Below are 26,750 nucleotides of genomic sequence, written 5' to 3'. Positions count from 1 at the left end.
ACATGGCGAGGGTTTTTGACGTTCGAATATCGCTGCATCTCGCTCATTTGCTGTCAAATGAGCGTCAACAGTGGTGATGGGACAACATTTAACGATGTTTAACGAAAGCACCCGAAACTTAACGAAACTGTATTTTCGCGCCATTCAAAAAAGGGGAAAAATCATTTAAAACAGATTTGTATTGAACTGGCTCAAACCGTTAATGGCAAAAAATAGGGAAAAAATAACTCCATACCACTAAAACCATGTAAGTATTGTATTGAAAAATAGTCTTACCTTTGCAACAGCCCAACACAACCAACCAACGCTAAATTGCCACACAAGTATTCATGTTTAAAGATTTTGAGATTTTTTTCTTCTCTTTTTATTGTTCACTTTTTTGTATTACATTTATAAACATGTTTTCCTTCGCCGTCCGACACTCCAAATCACCAATTCGGTTCAATCATTTCTCCTCAAAGCCCACACCCCCGGTGCACTCAAATCTCGCCACGTGCGCGCACAAACCGTCATTCAAATCAACGCGTGTCCACCGTGTAGTTAAAATGTGTCTGCTGCGCTGTGGATTTAAAATCTACCCATTCGGCTTGCGCCGCCGCATAACCATCGACCTTTCCTCTCTACCATCGCTTGTTTGTGCGTTTCTGTGTTTCTGGACCGTCTGGCTACAAACGATCGCTACAAATGCTCGCAAAGCTACTGCTCTATGTCCGCCATTCGGTGCATTAGATGCCTAAACGTGTGTTTGCGAGAATGCAACATTCCTCTACATGCTTATGCATTTCCAACCACGCAAGCCACTGCCACTCGCTGCTTCTCTATTCCGCGCTTCAGGTAAAGCTTCTGTTACGCCCAAAGTCCCGTGCCATGCCTAGTTTCGTGCCACGTGTGTACGGATGGCCTCTGATCGTAGCGCTATTTGTGCAATTGCCATTGTTTATATTATCATTATTACTTTTTGTTATTTTTATTAGTTTTACTATTATATTATTATTATCTTTAGTATTATTATTATTATTAATAATATTATTCTTCATATTTTTATTATTATTGTATCGAGTACATTCTTCATACTTTTGCTAAGCTTCCAAATGATAATCGTAAATGGGGGGTTTCCCCTCCCTTTGCTTCGTCAACCAAACCAGTGCCACTAACGGAATCGCTCCTGTACCAATCAGGTGGCCGCCAGGACCACTCCCCATGTGTGCCATGCACACGCACACAAACATATACACATACATTCACATACACACATACACTTACGCGTACGCGCGGCTCGGTTTCGGTCTCACCACACACCAGAGCGGGGCGGGCAAATCAGTCTAAAAAGTCTATAGATGGGACATACACACATACACACACACACACGCTCACATGTACAGTTTTTTGTGATGTTAGTGTTTCGTTTTCGTTGTTTGCTCTGTCCTAGCCACGTGGCCGCGTTTCGTCCTTTCATCTTCTATCCACGCTTTGATATTGTATGTGTATATATAGGTGTTTGTTTGTATATGTATATATATATATATATATAGTTCATTTATAGGGTTGCTTTCTCTTTCAATAACTGGCTCGAATATGATATCCATCGGAGGTTGGTCGCTCCACCATCCGTGTTTGTTTTCAAGTACTCGGTTATGCATTTGATGCGATTAAAATATAAACGTGATAGTAATCTTTATCCTTTTTCTTTTATGCTTTGTATTACTGCCGATCAGGTCTGGGCTTCACTTCCACTGGGCGTAGTAGTACTACGCACAGGGTGGTAAGTTTCAATTCACACAAGCCGCAGCAGTCTAAAGCGCTCCAACCGAAACACCTTTTCGACTGCACTGAATTGAAACTGTTGCTGGTTTGATTTGTTGGGGTTTTTGTTTTTGTACACCATAATTTGTACACCACGATTAGTTTGTAAAGGTGTGTTTGTGTGTGTGTGTTTGTGTGAATGTGTGGTTTTGGAGGATAGTATACGATGGCGCAGCAGTACTACCACTAGCATAGACTTGTAACAGTTCACACCAAACGATAACAAAGCACTAGATTTTTAAGCGATGTTAATAACTATATGGGTAGCAAATATTAACATATTATGCAGATCAGTTAAGTATGAAAAGAACCACTTAATCCAAGATCGACTATCGAGGGAGGACGTGTTCTATGAAAGAAAATAATAATCATTTGATTGGTACGCTGTGGCCAAGCAGCTAGAGCTAAACAGCACCACTCGTTTAGTTTTAAGTACATAGCGCTATCACCACAACCGAAAGCGATCTAATTATGTGCTTTGTATTGGGGATTTTTCCTTTCTGTCGCTCTCCACTGAAAACTGCTTGACTGCTCCCAAACAAACACAGAAACACACACACATTTAAACACACATACATACACATACGTATGCCCTGTCCACCATGCTCTCCAGACACTCGGTTTTGAACATTGCCACTTTCGCCTAATGCCGGTGGGACGTACACTACTACTAACAAGGGCATTGAACGTAAAATGTTGTAAAATGACACACAAACACTACAGACACTACACATCGAACACTGCGCCACACGTGGCTGATAAAGGGTAGGAGCAGAAAAAAAAAACACATTCATGCTATCACTTAACAGGTGACGGGGAAAGTGGCTTAGATAACAGTTTCGGGCTGTGGCTTTGTTTGCGTTTCGGTATCGGCGTTAGGGAGTATGCGCAAGTACGTAGTTGCTGCTAGTGCCAGTACTTATTTGCGCATTTGTCGCTTATTGGCAACACAGCGCCCATGTCTAGTACTATCGCTTATGATTACTATTATTATTATTACTATTACTTTTGTAATCGGTTTTTTCGGCCTCAACTCTGCACGAGCGTGGATGCGCTTGGCGCTTCTCCTCATCGGCAGATTGTTTTTGTTTTGTAGTTTATATTTATACAGTGGCGATTATTTGATACACTTTTATATTTCACTCTTCTTGTCTTCCTTTTCCCTTTCTCTACTCTCTCTCTATATATATATAACTCTCTCTCTCTCTCTCTCTCTCTCTCTCTATCGTTCTATATCTCTATCTGTATTGCATCTTTTTTTTTATTGTAATGTCACCGCAGCGAACAATTGCACTGGGGTGTGGATGAAGCGTATGGTGCAGGTGTGTGTGATACTTTTGCTACTCATTTTTTTTATATTACACTTTAAGTAGTTGTCTTTCATCCTCACCAACTCTGCATCGCACACATCAAACACTACGGAATAAAGTAAGCTCAAATAGATAACAAAACACACGCACACACACTCACACACACACTCACACATAGTAACGAAACATCTTCCCAGAGATATTTTGATATTATTGTTGTTGCTGTGAATGCACACCGGTGCCGTCTTCACCGTGGGTAGCTTAACAGGGGTGGGTATGGTGGGAGCGCGAAAACAGTGATTTCTGATAGCTTTGCTTTGTCGTCTATGGCAACCTAGTAGACCTAGTGCGTGCTCGCATCGCTTGCTGAGGTTTTGATAGTTTGTTTTCCATTATACGTCTTCACGGACTACTGTGTGGCTACAAAACAGTGTACTGGGGCTGGAAGTGTTGAAGTGCCCGGCACCAGCCGCTTCCACCCATTTGGGAGCAGGATTTGGGCTGGTGCGGAACATTCTCCCCCCATATCTTTCCGCCCCACCACTCAACTATAGTGTGTAGTGTCTGCAATCGAACCGAGATCGGGCTAGCATTTCCTCCCCATTTGCACATTCTCTACGTCTCCCTCCTCCCCCTTGCTTTGCTCTGCCTCATTCCTCAGTGTCCTCCATGCGTGAGCGGCACCCCCCGGGGAGGATTGCTTGCCGTTCGCGATTGCAGTCCTACCTACCATTTCCCGTACTGTTCCTATTTGTGTTTCCATTTAGTTTTGGTTTTTTTGTTTTCTACATTTTAAAGTATTTTTGTTTTGGTTTGTTTTATTTTGTTTTCCCTCTTTTTATTTAAATGCGATCGTACGGATCGTACGTGCCAAGCATGGGTGTATTCGTTTGCTGAAGGGAGTTGTTTATCTGCTTCCTTTCTTAGCTGTTTTTTGCATTTCATTGTGGCAGACTTTTGTTTAGTGTTTCTTCTTTCACTTTATCGTATATTACCTATACGTATATTACAGCAGTATTTTATTAAAACATTTGTTTTAACATTAACTATATTTTCCAATTCAAACAGAATATCATACACTTATGCTTGAAGCGTGTATGGTACATCTAACGACAAACACTGACCACTGAAACTGAGTTCTGCTCGAAGGTTGCCTTCAATTTGATTTGCCCACAACTGTTCAGTATGACTTGAAACATTGCTCACCCTTTAGCCACAGTTCAATTTGAACGTTATTTCTTTAGTTTTACCAATACTCGGGCGGGGTTTTTTGTTCACTCGAGAGCTTTCTTGTACTTCGCTCTGTGTCTAGTTTTGAATGAAGCGTTCAGCACTCGTGTCATAATTCTAAATTTGGAAATTATTATCTGTTAGACTACTATACTTAGCACAGAGTTTTAATTTATTATTCTACCCATCTCCGTTCTACTCCATCTCTCTCACATTCTGCCCGTCAGCACACAAAAATACAACGAATAAAACATTCTGTCAAACATCAACAAATGTACACATTTACCGTTTTTTTCTCTCCTCCAATTAAAACATTAAATTTCACTCATGTGGCCATTGTTGCGTGGTTCTGTTTAAATTTTGGTGCACAAACACCACCATCTAACGGTGTAAAACAGAACACCGGGCATGTCAAAAAGTTGACCAGGAAAACCATTAATTCATTCACTTCACTGTATTGCGGGCGCTCCTAGTGCAGTGGAGAGCGGTTTGGTTGTTTGAATTGTGATCACAAAGTTTACCTTCTGCTAAGCACTGGCGAGCCCATGAACAGTGTATTGCTTTGCTTGTTTGTTTTATTTTAAAATTTTTAAGCACCATAGGTGGTTTGAAATAGTGGAAACATGGATTAGCTCAACTGTTGTAGTTCGGAATGTGTATTGATAACAAGTTGAGAGGAAAAAGTTCAGCAATTGCTTTTAAGAGTTAAAGCTTTTGGAATTGGATACTTTGCAACAGGAAATTGCACTGTTGCTCTCAATTGGAGGAAAGTTTTCTTATAAAACACAAACACATTGAAACACACACGCACACATTGCTTTTGACGTTTCAGTTCAGCCGATGTAGCCGTTTGAGCTGACAATATTTTAAAACCTGCCTTCATTATGAGCCATTTTTTGTTGGCATAACATGCATAAAGTAGAAATGAGGGTTTGTATTATTTTTTGCTAAAAATATGCTGCATTAACTCGAGCATCTTCTTTCAACTTTATTTTGTTGCAATAGGCTGAAACTCGTTGAAGAAGAAGTACAAAACACACACGTGTAGATGAACGAGTTGAACGAAAGACTTGTTCAAGCGACGAACCCGACATTTTTAAATTGTCCACATATTAGAATGTGATGCCTTAATACATGTAGATAATCATTTGTATTCTGTATGTTCTATTTGTTTCGATGCATTTGTTATGTTTCTGGCTGGGGCACTCTGCGCTCTCTCTTCTCGCCCCCCTCTCTTTTTCGCTCTCTTGTTGATGATAGGCAGTGTCTCGAAAATGTGCCTCTAATGTAGTGAAACGGCACAATTGCATGCTTCAAAATCGTGCAACCTCGTTCCATTTGCTCATCATGAATCGTAAACGAAGGTATGTTTATTTCAAGTATGATTGAAATTCACTTGCACTGTTCCCTTGTTATCGATATACATTATTGCTTTGCATTTACCTTACCAGAATGGTATAGAACGTGGCATTAAGATGGAGGTGCGCGTTTTGTGCGCTCACCCCGTCTCGAGGGCGAGACACATCAAATGGATAAAAAACGTAGAGTGGAGTAGAGCAATAAATTCGCGCGCATTCGTTTCTATTTTACAATTCCTATTTCCAACTTGGATCGATTAAGAGGTGAAAAAGTTTTCACCACTACGCATCACAAAGCGATGCTTTCACGCAGTTATCAACATTTCTGTTGCAAACGCTAAACCGCTCCAACCGTGTAAACAAGAAGACGGTATTGGCCCTCTCCTGCACCGCACACGGCAATGAGCGTTGGGAAAGTGTGCAGGACAAGTGCAACATATTATCGTCATCATCATGGCAGCATTTTTCGTTGACAACTGTGTGGCTTATGTGTCACTTTTGCTAAGACCGCACTACAGCTAATTAGAATATGCCTAAATGGCTTACAAAACTGTGAGATGAGCCACTTGTCCCGTGCGTGGTGGTGCCGTTCAATGCAGCAGAAATTAGTACGCACACATAAATGCATATATGCTCATGCTAAGCTCGCATCCGTTTTGATCGAACCGAAGGCCTGGCAACTCTATGCAGTGTAACTGTTGGGTATTTGTTTGTTTTGCTGTTGTGGTTGATGATTTGTAGTTTGTATAAATGCTAAAACCTGTATTATTTCCATCTTACCGCTGTACATGCATAATGGACAATGATTAGGTTATCGGTTGTACATGTTTGCTTGTTTGCATTACACAAAACATCTGGTACACGATAGCACTGAGAAAACCGGTTAATGATCGGTTTTTATTTAATGTATTTTTGTTTGTTTTGGTTTTGTGTTTTATTTTACGTTCACTTCTTCTGCAGCCTTCTTTTATCTGTAATATATATGTATTAGCTTAATAGGTATAAAATCTACGCCGGTGCGCGTGTATTGCTCTAATGGCGCTAACATTGTTGCTTTATTGTTAAACAATATTCAGCACGTAACATACATACGGCCGCATCCCTTTCGCGCCCGCCAAACAGTTAGGATCGATGTTTGCTATTGCTACGGACACATAATCGCGCAATCGCGTGCCCACCTGCGAAGCTGTGGGATGTGCACGCATGTGTGATAAGGTTAGATGCGCTTCTGTCCCATCCCGCAAGCCCCATACGTCCACCCTTTCACCCTATGGTTCAGAAGGAACTGAATGGGCATTTTGTTTCCACTTCCCCTTCAGTCCCTTTTATCGAGTAACATTAATGGTCTATGCTCTTATCACAATTATGAGTTGCTCGTTCATTTGTGTATCCGTGCATTGCACACACAATGGCTCACAACGAAAGATAAACAAAAAACGGAAAATGGTAAACGATCGGGGTTTTTTTTCCTTTTCTTATGTATTTTAACGATCATTACACACACCATGCTACTGTAATCCTCAATCGATCAAACACTGCACAGCCTCACCCTGCTGCGCTGCTCCGTACCATGTGCAGTAGGCTATTTCAATACGATCATGTTCTTAACGTAATCATTCCTTATGCGTTTCACTACAGTAGGCGCTGCCTCGGTTTTTTGCTCAGGTTTGCAAGACATTTTATAGAACCGTCTTTGCTTGTTCTCTTTACTGATATATTTTGTTAGGTTTGCTTTTTGTTTTAAATACATTTTGTAAGTTTTTTTTTTTGTTGTTGTTGCATCAATTCGTACGGTTAGGTTTAGCAGGTTAAATTTGTCTGTTTTGTTTTTGTTTGTTTTTTCTTTTCTTCCGTGTGCTTCTTTTCCATTTTCTCTCTTCTAGTTGTTTTAGCAGGTTCGTACAAAAAATATAACAATATATTCCTTGCTTGATCGCTATTACTTTTTTTTGCGCAAATCCGTTGGTTCCGTGTTTTTCTTCTTTTTTGTTATTATTAGCATCAAATATGTCGGGCTTAGAGTGGGTTTACATTGTTTATTTTTTTTTTTGTAAAATAAATTTACCTTCGTTTGCCAAGAGAAGTTTAAAATAGCTCATGAACAATATGATCGATTGTTTTCATTTATTTTTGTTTTTTTTTTTATTATTATTAGAGTTCAGTTATTTCTTCTTAACACTGGTCCTTTGGGTTCGGGTTCGATTTTGTTATGGTTGTGTTTTGTTTATCGTGAGTTGTTATTTAAAATTCAATTTGTTTGTTACATTTATCGTTTATCGCTAGGTAGGGGAGGATCATTTCGAGTTGTGTCTCGCGATGCGTTGGGGGTGGGGTGGGGGAGGCTTTGGGGATTACGCGACGGTCATACCGTGCCGATCAGATGCTAACAGCGTCGTGTGTACAGATTTCTTACCTTCAAACGCTTCAAAAATACATTCAAACATGATCGCTGGATTATGTGTGTTTACTATTATTACACAGCACGAGTAGGTTAATTTGTTATGTTTAAAATAACACCATTTCTTTGGATTTGTGTGTGTATGTGTGTGTGAGCATGTATGTGTGTGTGTGTGTATCGGTATGTGGTTTGAATGTTTTTCTCCATCCAAGCCTCAAACAGCCTCGTCTCGTCTCGCATCGCCAGAATGCGTTTGTGCTTCGTTTTATTGCCTCTTCAGTTAGTTGTTCGTTTTGTTTTCCCTCGGTAGGTATATAATATATTCTGATATATGTATATAGGTGACTATGTTTAGTTTGCAGCTGTTCTGCAAATGGGTGGTAGCCCAATTGGTTAAAAATGTGTTTTCATCTCGCGTTTGCTAAATAAGTGTTGCAAAATAGTGCTTCTGGGTTGGGTCTCTGTTTTGCGAGTAACGTAAAGCAGATTTGCAGAAGCTGTGCAGTGCACGCATTCGACGGCCACAGACAGCACCATTGGATTGGAATCCACTCTTTTTGTGAGGTGGGAGGGGGTGTAATGTCTAATGTAGTGCGAATTAGCAGTAACAATTTGCGGAGTTCGTAACCACCGGCATCGGTTCGCAAAAGGACAGGAACGGAGTTTCAAGGGGGTTTGGGCAAACCTTAGCTTCTTCGCTTAGTAGTACGGGAGGGGACCCTTTCTCCAGCGCATGATAGTGGAACAGTCCAGATTGATCGTGAGTAAAATGCTTTAAGGACACTTTGAATGATGGATTTTTGAGGGAACAGTTGCCCTGCCACAGATATTCTATTTAAAAAATAATAACAATTGGAAATAATACTAGACTTTGCAAATGAATTAATGTATGGGAAGGCAGGTAAAAACGGACACCTTTAGACGGACCTTTTTAGTTTCTATCGCTTTCTATGATTTTTTATGAAATAAAAACGTGTTTTTTTCTTGCAGTTTTGAAATGTTCGGATAAGACGGATACTTGATATGGGAAAGATGGACACAATGAAGGGTAAGATGGACACCTTTCGAAAACGTTGGAAATTGAAGAGATTCATAGTATTTAAACGTATTTCATTGATTTTCACATTCTGGTACGTACATAAAACAATTCTTGGCCAAATACAACCACGGTTCATTCAGCCGTTCATTTAGGAATTGTAAGCGCCACTTCTAACAACTCAAGTAATGCAGATCTTTGGCATTATTGAAATATCGGACATTAACAGCTGACGTTGTATTAGCTTACAGAACAACAGTCTATAACTTCCGTTTAGGAAATTACTCCGCGGAAAGTCTGCGACCAAAGCATGTTTTACGGACTTGCTAATAGGTGAAGCCATTTTTTCCATTGAACAATGAACTTTTTGATACTTGTAAACCCATAGTATCCCTCATCTATTGCTGTACGATTACATATCAGTGCTCCCTTATTTTGATGATTAAAGTTGTCCAAGTCGTGGCAAGATATTAGGTTTTGTGAAGTGCCTCACCAGCGTCCAGCGAGTAATAGCATAACGCATGACTGCTATTTTTACCGGTGTTTCATTTCTCGTTAATTTCAATACTTTCTCTAGTTGCCTGAATGGTTTATGTCTTCGAAATACCCTTTCTAAAGGTGTTTGATGAAATAGATTTATCACCAATTGATATAAGAAGTAAAATAAATCAACAAATTCGGTGTCCATCTTTCCCTACGACAGTGTGTCCGTCCTGCCCGCCTTTGGTGTCAGAATGTTAAAACCACCAGAAAACAAGATTTTTTTATTACTTTCATTATAGTTCTTTCAGCAGTCTTGTGCTTAATAATCACGACAACTCACTTATGCAATACAACTTCCGAAAATATAAACAATTCAAGTTACAGAGCTAAACATCCGCAGTAGTCAAATTAGATCCACAAGGGTGCGCACGATCGAAAATTTGTTTTGTTCGTGAATTTACCCAATTTTGCATATATTATGCCAAAAATGTTCTCAAATGTGTTGTTTTACTTTCAGTTTGGCTGCTGCATTATTGAACTATTCGAAAATTACCTTTTTCATGCATTTATGAAAAGTGTTCATCTTACCCGTAGCGTCCGTCTTTGCCTACCTTCCCCTATCATTTTGTTAGCTTTGGATCGAATTGCAATTTTAGCACCATTTTTAAAACAATTGTTTAACAATGGATCATATTGTTAGAAAAAGTCGTTAAAGAAGGAACTACTCATTAAAGCATCCCAGCTATCCTAAATTAAAAAGAGTATGTGTACAAATCTTACGGAATTAAGGGGAAACCCCTTGATGAATTACGAGAGAGCATCAATTGTCATAAAAGAAAACAAGGGAGAAATGCTGCTACTTTGGTTTTGAAATATGTTATTTCAAAACCTAATTTGAACATGCAATCTGGCAGGAGAACAAGTTGGAATGTAGTAAAAAAAGCAATTCACACTAGACACATATTAGACCCTCACGAACCTCTCAAAAAACCACCTCTGGAGTAAGGATTAATGGAACAAGGTAAGGGGATTGCTCAGGTCAGGGATACGATGTGTAGAACCAAACGTTCTCGAACCACCTTCGGTACTTCTCCACTAAAATGGGGTCAATTTTCCTCCCTTGCTTTGTGGTAAAACATTAAATACTGCTCACACACTTTTTAAAAGTTTTCAGTTCTCTCGATTTGATTCAAATGATTTGCTTACTTGCTCTCTCTCTCTCTCTCTCTCTCTCTCTCTCTCTCTCTCTCTCTCTCTCTCTCTCTCTCTCTCACTCACTCTCGCTAACATTTCTTAACCTTCGAAAAATCCAATATTTTTGCGCACCGGCGACGCGGAGCTGCACTGCGAATCGGTCTTCTTCAGGATGGAGGAAATGTAGGGCCCTTCGCCATTGCCCGCCCGGTGTATGGTGGTGACCGAGTCCTGCTTGGTCAGGCTGCCGCCCCGCTTCTGATCCGCGAACGATATGACGGAGTGCTGCTTCACGAGCTGGTGCCGCTTGAACGGGGCCGGCGTGGCACTTTCGTACACTACAATAAGCAAGAACAACAAGGGATGTCGCGTATTAGTGGCGCTTGGCTTGCCGCGCTTGCCCGTGCCAAAGGGCAGCCAGCGGCGCCGGTCCCAGCGACGGACCGGACTGGTGGTGGTGGCGGTGGTGGTGGCGGTGGTGACGGTGGAGGCCGTGCCGCTAGCACTAGCTGCTGTCGCACCCGACTCCAAACATGCGTGACATACACTAGCGTGCTTACTACTGGGGTGGAAGGGTGGGTGCTCGATCGGCAGCTCCGGTATCGTACCGAGCGTGCAGTGGGCCCGATCGATCGCCGTCGGACGGTGCACTGCGGGGACATGCGGTGAAGCGGATGAAGCAATGGTGTCGCGGGCGGTGGCCGAGATTCTAGCAGCTGGTGGTGGTGGTGCGGAAAGGATATCGCTACGAACACTAACATCGACATTCGCATTCACATTCACATTTACATTCACATTTACATTCATGGGTGCATTGGGGCCGACGGGCTCACCGGCAGCCGGATGGGACGCCACCGGCCGGACGGTGGTCAGGGTGGGAAAGGCCGTGAAAGGGTGCGTGCATGCGTGCGTTCGTGCAATGGTGGGCTGGGCGGCGGCGGGAAGGCGCACCTCACCAGCGGAGCCGGGTGGGCGGTGCGGCGGACCCGCACCGGTACGTGCGGGAGCGTGTGATGATGGGTGATGGGGGGCAGCAGCGCGGGCCGAGGGGCGCCGGCCGGCGAACCGGAGGCGAAAGCGCAGTGCGCTCAGCGGCTTACCTGATTTCGGCTCGTTGAAGGAAAAGATCGAGTCCTGCTTCACCAGCTTGTGGCGCTTGTGCTCGATGATCGAGAGCACGCTGTCCTGGGAGGAGAGCGACGCGGAGTACTTCTTGTTGGGGGCGGGCGGGCCGCCACCGTTCGCCAGCGTGCCGACCGGCCCGCCGTGCTCGATGTACGAGATCTGCGTGTCCTGCTTGCACAGGATGCCCTTGCGGGGCGGCTCGATGTACGAGATCTGCGAGTCCTGGCGCGATATCGAGTCCGAGGCCGAGCACTGCTTGGACAGCATGTCCCGCGAGCTGTTGCTGTCCTGCTTCAGCAGCATCTGGCGCGAATTGTCACTGTCCTGCCGGTACAGGATCGCTGTTGGGGGAGGAGATAGAGGAGAGGAATAAAGTAGTGCACGAATGGGCGTTAAATCATCACTGCTCGCGCGGGCGTATTTGCGTGCCGCTGCAGGGCTTACCCGATCGTGACGCAACGCTATCCTGCTTCAGCAGCAGCGACTGCCGCGATATGCTGCTGTCCTGCTTGAGCAGCATGTGCCGCGACAGGTCGCTGTTCTGCTTCGAGATGGCGTGGTGCTTCCGGCCACCCTTCTCCTCGTAGATGTACGACACCACGTCCGCCGACTTGACCGAGGGACTGCCGCCGGCCCGTTTCTGGCTGTTGTGGTAGTGCGAGGACTTGCGCGTGCTGGTCGAGGAGGAAGCGATCGCTACCGTTTCGTAGTATCTGCAAGCAACAACAACACACCATTTAATTGCAATGCCTTAGCAAGACTGTATTTTTTTCCCTAACGCAGTACTTACCGCAGCCGTCCGCAGCACTTGCGCGATCGTATGATGGCCGCGAAGCCCTTGCGGTACTTCTTGTTGAAGAACGCGTACAGGATGGGATTGATGCAGGAGTTGGACGCACCGAGCCACTGGGCGATCGGGGTGGCGATCTGTAGCAGCTCCTCCTCGCTGCTCTCGAGCGCCCCGCCCAGCTTGATGCGGGCGAAGATAACGTACAGAGGTAACCAGGAAAGAACGAACAGTATAACAACTACAACAAGCATTTTAACAACTTTGATTTTGGACTTTTGCTGCATCCGGTCCATCTGGGCGTCCTTCGAGTCGCCCGGTATAGAGCGGCGCCAGACCTGTACGGAGGAGTACGCCGGTTGATCTCAGTTAGTACAGTTACAGTTTATCTGTTTATTATGATTTTTTTCCGAAAAAGAATCGCCCCACCTTGATCCAGATCAGTATATAACAGATGGTGATAAGCGTCATCGGCAGCAGATAACAGGCAACAAGATTCGCGAGCAGAAAGTAGAGCGCCCCGTCCGTCCCGGGTGGCCACACCTCGACGCACAGCTTGATGTCGGGCGCTTCCGGGATGATCGGCACGAGGTCGAAAAACAGCGCCCACGGCACGGTGGAGCTCAGGGCAATGATCCAGATGCACACGATCATAAACCGGGCCCGTCGTTTCGTGATCTGCAGCTTCAGCGGCCACCAGATGGCAAGGAAGCTGTGGAATAAAGTTGTAGAGGGAGGAAAAACATAACAAGAGAAGAGGTTGAGTTAAATATTGAAGGTTTTGTTTGTGTTGAAGCAGCTACATTGGCTGCCTTTCCCGCCGTTGCCAGTCACAGTGTACGGTACTTATCAGATGATTTCCCAACCCAAGTGGCCAGGCAAACAGTATTAGTTCAACAAACATTCGTCCCTTTAGGGCTTCCTTAAAAGCCGGATAAAATGTCTCCATCGTTGTCAAATAGTGCTTCAAGAACCATTAGTGACTACTACCACTTATGGTAGTCGGTGTTACCAGACCACCAAGTTCTCAACCGTCATCACAGTGTGTTTATGGTGCATTTAAACCTAACATGATTCGTTTTCTCATCACAAACACACTCTCTATGTGCCATCATATACACTTCGACTGTTTTTTCTGTGTTTCTTGTATCAATATCCATTCCACATGGTATAAACATTGTTTGTTGGACGTGATCAAATCATCCAACTTACAGGGTTTTCCGATTCAATTTCCAATGTCTACAACAATTTTCATTGATTGGGAGATGTTTTTCAACAGCTATCGAATGTTGCAGGGTTTTTCAAGTCACTTGCAAAAGTAAACATTTTACGGCGTGTAAGAAGTTATTCCACATCACTCTATTATTTCAATTTCATCATAATAATTTTTAATTCCTTCAGCATGGTTTTCAACTTTTGCCCTGTCAACGGGTGGTGAGATCCGGCTTCAAACTCCGGTGAAAAAACGATGGTAACACCCCATAACAGTGTTGAAAATCATGCTTAAGAAATTAAAAAAAATATTATGATGGAAATGAAACGTCAGATCGATGTGGAATAACATTTTGCACGTGGTGAATAACAATAAGACTTATTTTATTATTTTCCTCGATTTGAGTCGAGTCGAGAAACTTGCTTTTTGAAATATGCGTATTGTTACAGAAATCTGCTAGAGAAAATTCATTGAGAAGGGTATCTAAAATCGCAGTAGGCGTCAAACTGCCAGACGAACTTTCGGAAATTAATTTAAAATACGTAAACAGCATTTGAACGTAAGCCAAAAACTAAGGAATTTCCTTATGGATAATCAGAACAGGTAATCTTTTTTATACAATTTCAATCAATAATACCTTTTTGTGCCTTTTCATCCAACAAGTTTCACTTTAATGGCGTCTTCTTTTATTAATTTTAGCACAAGTCAGTACTTAATTATCCATAACATGAAAGTGGAATATTATACCTTAAAACTGACAAAGCATCGTTTTCGATCCTGATGTGATGTGATGTGTGGAAAATTTTATGTTCATTTCATTATGGAGCAAATTTACCAGCTGTTGAAAAACATCTTGGAGACGGTAAAAAACTATGTGCACATTCGAAAGTGACTTGGAAAACCCTGTAATGTTTCATCTTCATGATTTTCAACACGTATCAAGCTGGGTTGGGTTTGACAGTTCTTTGTTATGTGTTGAAAATTATGTGTAAAAATTGAAACATCTTGCAGGTGGTGAATAATTATGTGCACATTTGCAAGTGAATTGGAAAACCTGGTAAAACCACAAATCATACTCAAAACTATTTGCAGGAAATTCCAATACGAACGATCGATACAGAGGACTTTGCTTTACGCATCACTTTAAAATTAGATAATCAACAAAAAAGTCTTATCTCACAGCTTTCTACGATCCCCTAACCATACTTGCTATTGAATTTAAAGTTGTTTCAAGTGTCACTTACAGATTGCACTTCGTCCTGTCCATTAAATGAGCAGGACTGTACCAAACAAAGCAACAAACTTAACAACAGCAAAAAAAAACCCGGCACACACAAGATTCACTGTGGCTTACCCATCTAACCGAGCAACTGTCTTCGCTCTGCGTACGGTCTAAATGTTTCGGGTGGTGAATTTGTAGGGAACGTGCTAATGCCCCCATGTCGCATGAAGACCAAAATGTGTACAGCGTTTCTACCACTAACAATGCGGTACTATTGTGGCAGGACTCGATGGTTCCGGTTCGGTTGCTGGTTCGGTTGTTGCTGCCTGTGCAGTGGCCACCATCGTATCGGAATGTACTCGAGATACCGTGTGACCGAACCGAAGGGGGGGGGGGGGGGGGAGAGGTCGGCAAACTAACTACTAACTTTTCTAAAATTTTGCACCATATATCGCACCAGCCCAGCTACTCCCGGTTCCCATTTGGTGCTCTGATTGGGTGAGGCGTTACGACCGTTCCATTGCTGGGGCCACTGTGAGGGGGGAGGGGGAGGGGTTGTTTAGGGTGGACGGGTCGCATGAGTTTCCGGTTGAGCCTTCGGGGTGTCACTGGCCGAGACAGACTCGTTACGCTTGCGGCCGTTTTCATGTGGGAAAACGCTGCAAAAGTCCTAAACTTGCTCCGGGGCTGCTCAGGCTCAAACGTTGACCAAAGGACCAACGACGGGAAAAGGGGAGCGTTAGTGGTGGCGAGAGATGTTCTTTTGGGGAACGACAACCGAAAGCTCATTGGAGTTTTTTCCCTTTTTCGTTGGACATCCAACACGCGACACATGGAGCTGGAGATTGGTTTGGTAGAATTTCAATCACTTTTACAGGGAATGCGTGCAGCGCGAAAAGTGGTCGCGTAAAGTATGACTATATGCCGTAAAGTATGTTAGTAATTGAGCGAGCTGGTTTAGCATTTAAGTCGTTTTAGAAACTCCACGGAATGCGTTAGGCTGTGGAATGCTTTAGGATTGCTACTAACTATCCTGCTTTAATAATAACCTGCTGATTTATAACTTTTCACAAGTTTCCAAACTTCTGTGCTAAACCTTTTTTATTATTTTCAAGGAATAAGTTAGAGCGAAAAAGATAACGCTTAAATCACCTTTTCGTATCGAATTTTGAGTGAGTTCAGAAGAACGTCCAGGTCCCACTGCTAGAGTTGTAACAAATTTAAGCAATAAGCTGGTTTCGTTGAAAAAAGGCCATGACATTCTGTTCTTCAAAAAAGCATATTTAAATGGGGCAAAAATTCAACTCTCCAATAGAATGCATCAGTAAGATAGATGACCAACTTTTGAATGTATAAAAACACATTAAGCGCATGCAGTTAAAATGTGTGTAACAACAATTCCATTCCACAATTTCTAATCGATTCGTTCATCTTCATTCCAGCGACCACTTAAATCACCCCGTTAATCTTGTAGCAAAAGCAGCGAAGTAAACGAAAGCACCGAGATAATGCGATATTCATCTTCAGCCCGGTCCAATCGATCGCCTTTTAGTGACAGTGACCTTTATCCGCCGAGCGATTTGCTACAGCACGCATAGACGAATGGGTGATAAAATATGTTTACCAACGCTTCGACACGTTTCCGATTGGTGGTAAACATGGGAACTGCTCTGCCCGTTCATCGCACCCGCGCATCGTAAAACCTCACGTGACGAATGCGATTCCGATTACATTACGCTTTTGTCTGCCACCGATAGACGGGCGAGACGGCCCCTTTTCGATGGCGTACCATCCACCGGACTCGTTCGTCTCCCATTCACCATCAGCTCACGAGTTAAATCGTGCGCCACACGGTACAGGATGGTTGCGTCTTGGTTGCGGATCGGTTGCGGATGCATATCATTCCTTCTCTCCATCCCGGGCATGCATTTATTCCGCTGCATATATTGAGCGATGTCAGAGCGGATCCATCGTTCCGTAGAGGCATCTCTATTTTTTTTTTGTACCTCCTGAGCCATGCATAAAATATGTTTATTGAACTTGATTTGCCAACCATCATTCAATCGCACCGTGTTCGATGAAACGATGGTAAATTTATAGGACTCCAAAGGAAGACGAACGGACGAACTGGTGCTTGCGCTGACCGACTAACATGACCGTAAAAGTGTGTGCATCGTCAAGCAGTAAAGTCAGCGCGTTGAGAACGAACGCATAAAACAGACACGTGCTGCTCCTCCATTCCCCGGCTGGATGCAGGCGATGCTTGCGAAGATGCAAACGCAATTGGGCGATTATGTGCAGCTTAAGACAGCGCTTGGATAGCAGCAAGATAGCGGTGCGTGATAATGCAATTCGTCCTTTTTACTGGCGCGCTAGTACACGCTGTTAAGCCATATTATTTTACTTTTATTAGAAGCGCGGTGCAGTGGAACCGTGGAAGTTGCCATGTTTGCTGGCGCCAGCAGAATGAATTGCATTGCAGCAGGGATGGCCGATGACTTCATTGGTACGCTGCACGTGTGTTGTGAGCTGCAGTTGGGAGGTTTCCGCTTACTTTTGTTAGCATTTTAAGTATTTAAGTGGTAGAAAAGTAATTGGAAAGAAAGAAACAAAACACTTGATGTAACTTTTTCAACAAAGTTGTATTGACATGTTCATAGCTCTTTACTCTTTCTCACACGCACTCTTGCTAGTAGTACTCGCTTTATCGTTCGATTGACTCAAATTTGTTCGCCTGATGATGTGTTCAGCGTGTGTGTGTGTTATGGATGCACTTTGTATTTACATGGCCGCACCGGAAGATCCGTGACGGGCCGCGAAACGTGTGGAGGTGTTGATGGTTGTCTTGCAGAAAAAGTTACTGTTTCGTAGTGATCTCTAAGTGTTACCGCTTGGTGCGGGATGTGGGATGTGATGGGACGGTTTTAGTGGTGAACGAGGACCGGGCTGGCAACATGCACGCTCTTGACCACCGGGACCGGGTGCACGGAGTGGACGACCGGGGCAGAGTGGACGACGGTCTTCAGGACCGGGGCGTGGTGGACAACCGGAGCGTGGTGCACGACCGGGAGGGCCTTCACGACCGGGGCGTGGTGGACGGCGACGACCGGGGCCGAGTGGACGGCAACAGTCTTAACGACCGGGGCATGGTGCACAACGTGCCTGATGGATTGCGTGCAAGGGGAGAAAAGAAAACGAGATAAGCAAGATGGCACCGAATCATCATTGAACCGGAGCACTCCTTCCGGACTAGGTCTAGGTGTGGTGGTCGACTGTGGCGGTGTAAGTCCGCACAGACGCATCCACACACACACACGCGCGTTCAGACACTTACGACGACGAGTGGCTCACGGCAACGGGGGCAGCGTGAACCAGGGGAGCGGAGTGCACAACGGTGTGGGCCGGCAGAACGACTCCTGGGGCGGCGGCAGCGACGGCCAGGAAGCAGGCAACAACGAACTGTAACCAAATTGGACAAAGGACAACAGAACACTTAGTAAAAAAGGATCACACCGGTGAGGAAGAACCATCCTCGGGACACTGCAATCGGTACGCACCAGCTTGTACATTTTGGTGGTTTTTTGTTTGTAAGTTGTCGAAGACGAACGACGAAGAAGTTTCGCGGTTGAAGCGTTTGTAACACTTAGAGGCTGAAGCACACACAGTTGACTGACGATCTTGCCCCGGTGCCGCCAGCTTTTATAGTCAAAGATCGTGCACCGAGGGCCGAGCCTGAGCGCAAACGACTTCGAGCTTATGCTGTACACCGCACCACCCGTCGCTCTCGCACAAACCGGTACGGCTTCCAGACCCACTCGTACGCAGCCACGCGAGAACTCGCGCGAGTGCCACACTTAAGGTTCGCCTCCCCCCCACTACGCGTGCGCCCGCTTCCACAAGCTTCCTTTCGGTTTCGCCTCGCTACTCCACGCGAAGCCTTGCCGAGGTTCAGCCTCCACCTTCCAGTCAAGTGACTTGCGCCTCGAGCGCCACCCCCTTCTACCCTTTGACTTTACGCGCTCGACCGATCGGCCGATCGGGTCGGTCGTTTCATCATGCGAGAGGCACAAGGAAGGTTCTAGCTGCTGGTGCGACATATCCGCAACATCATAAACCTCCCGTTTGTTTTTTGCCCACCCGTTTTCTGCCCGTTGCAACCTTTGCCCCTTCTGCTGGCTGCAGGATTCGACCAAAAGGTAAATTGGTTGCTTGCTTAATGTTTTTCGTGCCGCCCCCTTTTGCTCAGGTCAGGTCGCTTTGCCTGGGAAGATTACCATCGCGTTGTTGTTTTTGCTTGAGAAGAAATATGTTTTTTGTTGTTGTTGTTGTCTTCATACTTTAACCCTTTGCATCACTCGATCGCGCCCGCAAGCATCGCACCGCTCGCCCTCGTACCGTTCGCCGTGTATCTCGTGACGGCTCGTGCGGCTCGGGTGAGGGCCGTATGCGAGGCGCGAGATGCACTTGCTGGGGCCGCGCGGCTGCGAACGACGGAAACCCCCGCACGTATGTCACAATCAAGGAACCGAACCTGCAACGGACATACACGCAGGGCACTGCTAGAACGACGGCGGTGGCGGGCTTCCACGGCTGGTGGCGCGTGATTCAGCTTTTTTTTAGTCGCTCACAGTTTCCCTTTCGTTTGGTTGCACAAACGTGCGTTCATCTCGCCCAAGGGTAGGCACGCAGTGCGTGAAACAAACGCAAGCAGAGCACTTGTTTCCGCGTTCTGTTGTTTTGTATTTTAAACATGGGCATGGTTGAAATTGATTTTCGTTCTGATTTTGTTGTGCTGGGGAGCGTTCTTGGATGGCGAAGTCGATCCAACTGAAAAGCGCGGTAATTAAAAAAAAGGAACGGCCTGCCAAATTGATTCGTCCGTTATAAAAATCCGGTGGCTATAAGTGGTTGTATAAATTGGTAAGTGGTGGCGAATTAAGGCGAACCGATCGATTGCGTTTTGGTCGAGTGAGACGCTGGTATGGAATTATTGAATGTTGATTGAAACGAATGAAGAAGGCAATGTTTTGGTACTATGAGGGGAATTAAAAGGCTGCTGCACATTCCGTTGAGCTTATGTTTATAATTTACTATAAAAACAATAAGCAGCTTTGGTAGAAAACGTTCAAAAGAGGCAGAGGTTCGTTCGATTCAAATATCTAAACGGTTCGCACATATGAAACGGTACGCTGATTACAAAATCAACCTTATAGCTCCCACTCGCAGCTTGACCTTCACACATTGGAGGGCCATTTTTGATTTAAAATTTAAACCATTTTTTCCCTTAAATCATTTTCACGCAACTAAACATGCCTTTTTGTTCGACATCTTGCCGACAGAGAAATAGCTATTAGGGGGTGAGGAGTAGGCAAGCGGATCCCTCACACAACTCGCTCGGGTGACGATCGACCTCGAACCCCGGCGAAGCGCGCGCGGCACACTCTGCCCAAGAATTCAATCATAATAATCCACGCAACGGCTCATTACCGAGACCCTTTCGAAGGGTTCCGCCGATCCTAAGGCCGGCCGTGCACGATGTCGTCACATTAGGGGCCCCATAAAGGGCCGGGGGGCTAAGGGTGGGCTTTGACGCGATCGGGTGGTCTGGTGGCGCACGGTACAATCAATCGGCACCCGGCACCAGCTGATTGATTAGCACAGCTGTGCCGCACTGCCAGGCGTGGGGGTCCCCGCACGAACCGAAAACAAGTTCTGCCCCACATCCCTCCAGCCCAGCGGCATCGGCGATCGGTTATAATTTTTATTGCTCTTGACGCTGCTGCTGCTCGCGGTTGGGGTGGCGTGGGGGGGGGGAGGCGGTGGAACACTGTTTAGATGTGTAGACGCACCGGTTTTGACCCGCGCACTCGCGAGCCCACTCAGTGGAGGGATCGGCTGAAGCTAAAGCCTCTGCTCAAGAGGTCTCACGGTGGTTCAATGTCATCGCGTTGGCAAAGTAGCGGAGCGCCAGTACGCACCACGGCCGAGCTCGAGCTCTCTTGCTGGCTAATGATTGGCAGGTTGTTTTTGGATACTGTCCGATAAGCCGCTAGACGACTAGCATTGAAAACCCGCCTCGAATTCGATGTACACAATTTCGGCCACAACCCGATGACCCAGTAAAGATATTACGGGAAGTAGGCAACCAAAGCAAACAAAAACAAAAAGAATTTGTTTATTTTTAAAACCTTTGCGAAGGAGACATCCCGGCCTCCAGACGCGCGGTCTGAAGTAGCCCAAAACTGGGTAGATACAGGGGCACAGCAGCTACAAGCACAAGTAGCAGCAACGACAGTAAAACGGCGGCTAAAAACGGTCCCCGAGACGCGTCCAATTAGAGTGAGTGAGGTGCTCGAGAGCGCGCTGTTGGCCAAATTAGCAAAGCTCGCGAAACGACGGATGATGGCATTGAGCTTACTCTTCGCCTTCCCTTCCTTGCTGGGAGCTTGACTGTTGGTGTTTTTTTTATCACAGCATGATACTTCCTGCGCGGCATGGCTTGAGTGTCTGTCTGAGTGTGTGTGTGTCGTTTTTTGATCGTTTTTGCAAACCTTTATGATGTCCGGAACTAAGGACCACGGAACAGTGCCACATGCATAACTCACCCGAACGCTTACGATGGCCCGAGGGGGGAGAGTTTGAGGGTCATTGTCAATAAAACTAAAAATCTGCCGAAACCGCTCAAGGTGCCTTAAGAGTGGAAGATCGCGTAATGATGATGATTGAGGTGCAAAAAAAACGAATGTTATCTTCATCCCATGTCCTTCTGCGAATTGGAACTTTAACATTCACATGTGGGAAGGACTTAATGGCAGAGCTAAGCAATAATTAATCGTGTCACAAATCACGCTTAGAATGTTTGGCAATAAGTTACAAAAAAGAAAGAAAGAAAAATCTTTGTTATGAATGTGCCAATATTGGCCTTTTCCTGATTCCTCACAATCATTTGTAACCATCATTAAGCGGCGCAACGAAGGGCAAGCGTTGGTTGGTGGACAGCAATCGATGCGTTTGTAAGTCCGCATTCCGTTGCAAAATAAATTAAAACGCATAAACCATTTAAATGCACCACAATTCAGTGACGATTCGAGCGAGCGAGCGATCCCCGTGTTTTGATTGTCCTCCGGTGACAGCATCCAGGAAGCGGCGAGGAAAAAAGGGAAGAATCCGGAGGGACCGAACAACCACCGGCCACTTTCAGTGCGTGCGTGCGATATAATTGAGCGATTAATTTAATGTTTAAGTACTTTTTTGTGTGCGTGTGTGTGGCTCGATTCGATGCGTTTAGTGCGCTACTGTGGCTGTGGCGGGATATGTTTTTACGCCTTTTGAATTGCCGCGCGCCAGCTGTGGCTAATTGATTGGCCGTTAACCGGGAACTATAAATATATCGACCCGTGTCTCGTGAGCTGTGCAATGCATACAATGCTGTGCGGAGGGAGAGAGAGAGAGACAGAGTTGGTAATGGTGGTTGCTGTTTTTTATCTCTTTTATTTACTATTGTCGTTCTCCATAACAATGAAAGCATACTTTTTGTATGATTTAAAGCTATCGCTTACTCTTTTGTGCGGTGTGGGCAAATGCGGCAAAGCCCTCACCGGAGCCAAGGAATCTTTGGAATTGCTGCTGGTGTCATAAAAATTAAGATGCAAAAAGTAAAGGCCGCTGATAGGAGCGCTCTTGAACTATGTTGCTAATTTATGCGATCGATATCCCCCGGATCGCTCGATCGCAGACACCGGGCCGCAATTAATTGTAGCAGTGAGGATCATGCAAAGGATCGGTGGAATTTTCTCGGCCTACCAACTGCCATCGTGTGCGGCGTCAGCCTACCATGAACATTCCCGCGTCTCGCTCTTTGGAACACGATCAAATCCTTGTGCGCATAAAGGGCTCGCCTCTTCGCGCGGAGTCTGCTCGGGCCCGGGTCAGCATCACGTGGGTAAGCGTGTTTGAGGTCATGGCAGTGCACAATCATCGCCGAGGGAAGATGCAGCACGCGGGGATAATTGAAATGGATACTGAACGGCGCATAGCGCATTGCTGCTGTGACATGAGGCGGAAGCAGCGGGCTCGTGAACGCAAGCGGGGCCGGAAGGAAGGAAAACAACCCCCGGGGGTGATCGGCGTGACCCGCCTGTGTTTCGAGACTGCCGTGATGCTGGTGCCGCCGCGGATCGGTTTGGGTCGGAGGTCGCGGAGGGATCGTGGCCATGCGATGCGATGAGTGGATGTATGTGTGTGCGCAACGTTTCAATGTTTTCCTCTTGTCAAATCTGGCCAGCGCGCTACGCACCGAGGGTTAGCCAGTGTCAGGACGGGTTTTTTGTTGTTGTTGTTGTTGATGTATCTGCTGTTTTATTTTATTCTCTTATTCCCTTCTACCTCGATTTCGCTCGATCAGGTTGGACGCTTTTAAGACCTTACTCACGGCACGACAGCGTACCTGACATCGCACAGGGCAAGTGCTAAATGATCTACATGCTTACTAACGAGTTTAATTTGGTTCTGGGTTGTTTGTTATGTTTTGCCTTTTTTTATTACAATTCAGTTTAATTCCGTTTGTGGTGTACGAATGCTTTGCCTTCGAATATTCGACTTGCGTACGGGCTGTTTAAGGTAGTTTAAGGAGTAAGGGAGTTTTTGGAAAATGATATCAAAAGATTACTGCGACTTTGTACTACGTTACGAGCTGGATGAGAGGTTAAAAGGGCTTCTTGAAATACAATGCAACCCAAGTATAATAACCTTATACTCCACAATGTAAGTATATTCGCAGAATTCTATTTGACACTTACGTTATTGGACAGATGATATATTATAATCCATCCCACACCGTCCACAACCCCATTAGTTCGTGTACTAATCCTTCCATCAACATATGTTTCTCAACACGCCTTTAAGATTAATCAAACCGCGAGACCGTTCTGGCAACTCTTCCCATGCAGTTGGTTGTTTGGAGTTGAGAAATACGAAACTAGCGCACACACACACAAACACAGAAATGCTACCGTTGCAATCGATCGGTAGACAAGCGATCCTTCAGGCCAAGGTGGGCGAACATGAGTTGTGATACGTTTCGCTCGCCGGAAAGGTTACACAATGTCCCGAACCGATCCGAAACCATCAAGATGCATGCTGGCCCAGATTTGCGTCCGTCGAATCTGCATTTTGGATCGGTTTACAGTTGCGGTAGGCTACGCGAAGCAGACGAAGGACTGATCTTGCTGCAACCGTGCGGTATCTCATTACGCACAAACGTGGCATTAATCAGGGCCCGTTGTTTGGTCGTGTCACCGTGCCTGTGGCCTTGAGACGCACTGCATACATCCTCTCTTACAGTGCACATTATCGTGCCGGAATCGTTCGGCGCATAATGGGTTCGATCCGATGCATATAGTGCGACCTTGCGACCTTGAGGAAGCTTCTGCTCCGATCGGTCGCTGCGGCATGGAATATCACTTTGCGTGAGTGTACTGCGTCTTCCCTGATCCACTTTTACGGCATGTTGCCGGAGGGCATTGCAATTTTATCGCACCTAGCGCCAGGGTCAAAGGGTGCACAAAAAGCAGGCAGACTGAGCAGGAGTTGTGCGTTCGGCACTTGTCGCCTTAATGGAAGCAGCTGGCAGCAAATCAGCTCAACGAGATTATTATTACGGCAATAATCGTAAAACCGCATGAGCTCGCACGATTGCCGTGCCTGTCGTTGTCGTCATCATCATCGTGTTGGCGATCGCACTCCCGGGCAGACGATGAACAACACGAGCAGAGGCTGGTGAGATGGTGGCACAAGGTATGCACCGTCCTGCAAGCGACACGGAATGCATGCTGCAGAAGTGTGCAGTTCGCGCAGCTGCCAGTGCACGCGGTTATGCAATTGGAGACAAGCTTGGCTTTCGCTTTCGTTGACAGCGACACCAATAAGTTCGTGACTTGGCGCAGCTCAAGATCATGCCGGACCGGCTCGGACGGTGTATCTGTAGCATCCCCCGCGCATACGGGTTTAAGTAGCGACAAGTTCATGAGCACCGGCGCACCAGGCCCCCTTGACGGGGGATTAGAATTTTAAATTCAATTAACCCGGAGATAAGTGTACGCCGGCGGCCGTAGCCGAGATCTAATGAGCAGCTAAATAAGACGTGACGGAAAGCACATCGTGCCGTGTCGTGGGTTGAGTGCTGTCCATCGGCACCTTAGCTGCTTCCATGCAGAATGTATGGGGTTGCTTTAATTTTCGTAATTAAAATTAATAACCCCCAAGAGATCGTAAATTTCAAAATGTCAGATCAGTGCATGTTTTGGCTTAGTGTTTATTTTGCAGAAAAACCACCTCAAATTCGATTGCAGAAATTGTCAACGAATGTATGTGGCTCAGATACGGCTGTGGAGCGATGAGTGCAAATCTAACAATGGCTCGGCTCGAATGAAGAGCAACCAACATAGATGGAGAGCTCTTGTGAGGGAAACAATATCAATACTTACAGCTCTGTCCTACAGACAATAGGACCGCACTTGTTCAGCTGAGCTCCGTCCAATGGGCACTTCCGCCGTCCACCCATTGAATGATCTGGGTCTAGCAGATGAGCTAGACTCAAGAACTTTAGATGTGAGCGGATCCAAACACCCCAAAATTTAGTTCCGTGTTATTCGCTCCTAGAACTCCCGTGTACGGTTTGTGCCTCTCTTCTACCGTGCAACCGTGTTTGCTAACAAGCAGTGTAAACACATGTAAGAGTGCATTCGAGACCGTCCGGGGCAAATTGTCCAACGATTCATACCGTCGTGGCAGCATATTTTCATGCTTGTGTATGTTCCGCTCTTCAGAATTTCATCCACGATGGCCTTTTGCATTCACGAGTGCCAGGATTGGATGATGTTCCACTCAAAGTACGGTAGAAAATGGCAGAAGCCTGTGTTTTACTCGAACAAGCCCGACAACTAAATGTGTGTGAGGTGGTGGTAGACGGATGGTACATTTAATAAAAAGAAACGATGTCATTAGACGGCGATATTATTAAGCAATTCTAACGAAAAATTCGTCCCCTCAGTAAAGTTGAGCGTGAGTTTTAAATTAAAAACTTTTGATTGAGTGGTTAAAATTTCTAATCAGTTCCATCGATTTGCCCTCACACTATTAGCTCCCTGGCTGACCCTGGTGAAGTTCAACCAACCCGAGAGCTCCACGCATTTTCTGACGCACGCGGCAATTAAAACGGGAACGTCGCGGAGATGCGTGAAGGTCTTGGCTCCGTCTGCCACCTGCTTGGCCAGCAGGCCGCAAGAATTGGCCCAAGTCGTCGTTACCACTGTCACACAAATCGCGGAAGTGTAAACCTGCGCAACGTCAGGCATAACTTTTCCAATTCCGGTTCACGGGTTTTGGATCATTTCTGCTTCTTTGCTCTATTCCATACCCATTCCAATACCCGCTGCATGTCCGACGTTGATGAGTTTATTTTTGGCTGGATGGAATGGTTGAGACGCATCGCGGACGGGGAACTAGGTGACCTTGGCGGGCTTGCCGGCTTGTGCTTTTGGTGCCGTTTTGGGCCTTTTTGTTTTGATCGGCGGTTTCGAGCCGATGATTGA

The 26,750-nt window shown here is 45.6% G+C and overlaps 2 protein-coding genes across 2 annotated transcripts in view; both read right to left on the bottom strand.

Annotated features, from left to right (window-relative positions):
• Positions 1 to 4,126: 4,126 nt before the first annotated feature.
• LOC120950824 (neuropeptide SIFamide receptor-like) overlaps positions 4,127 to 26,750 on the bottom strand; it is a 99,580-nt gene continuing 76,956 nt past the window's right edge. Inside the window, exons 4-8 of the mRNA XM_040369173.2 lie at positions 13,154 to 13,436; positions 12,728 to 13,062; positions 12,382 to 12,650; positions 11,913 to 12,278; positions 4,127 to 11,150 (exon numbers count right to left, since the gene is read on the bottom strand). Coding sequence (XP_040225107.2) covers positions 10,912 to 11,150; positions 11,913 to 12,278; positions 12,382 to 12,650; positions 12,728 to 13,062; positions 13,154 to 13,436 — 1,492 coding nt within the window. The 3' untranslated portion in view covers positions 4,127 to 10,911. The remainder of the gene's footprint in view (positions 11,151 to 11,912; positions 12,279 to 12,381; positions 12,651 to 12,727; positions 13,063 to 13,153; positions 13,437 to 26,750) is intronic.
• LOC120950826 (larval/pupal cuticle protein H1C-like) lies at positions 17,783 to 18,851 on the bottom strand. The gene is made up of 3 exons (XM_040369174.2): positions 18,717 to 18,851; positions 18,494 to 18,618; positions 17,783 to 18,321 (listed from the first exon to the last, which is right to left on the bottom strand). Exons 1-3 carry the CDS (start codon positions 18,726 to 18,728, stop codon positions 18,084 to 18,086), a joined length of 375 nt encoding a protein of 124 aa, XP_040225108.1. The 5' UTR covers positions 18,729 to 18,851; the 3' UTR covers positions 17,783 to 18,083.

The sequence above is a fragment of the Anopheles coluzzii genome, chromosome 2 (genome assembly GCF_943734685.1).
Source record: "Anopheles coluzzii chromosome 2, AcolN3, whole genome shotgun sequence".
Classification (NCBI taxonomy): domain Eukaryota; kingdom Metazoa; phylum Arthropoda; class Insecta; order Diptera; family Culicidae; genus Anopheles; species Anopheles coluzzii.
The sequence above is the reverse complement of the archived record's forward strand: the minus strand, read 5'-3'. Positions and strand labels throughout refer to the sequence as shown.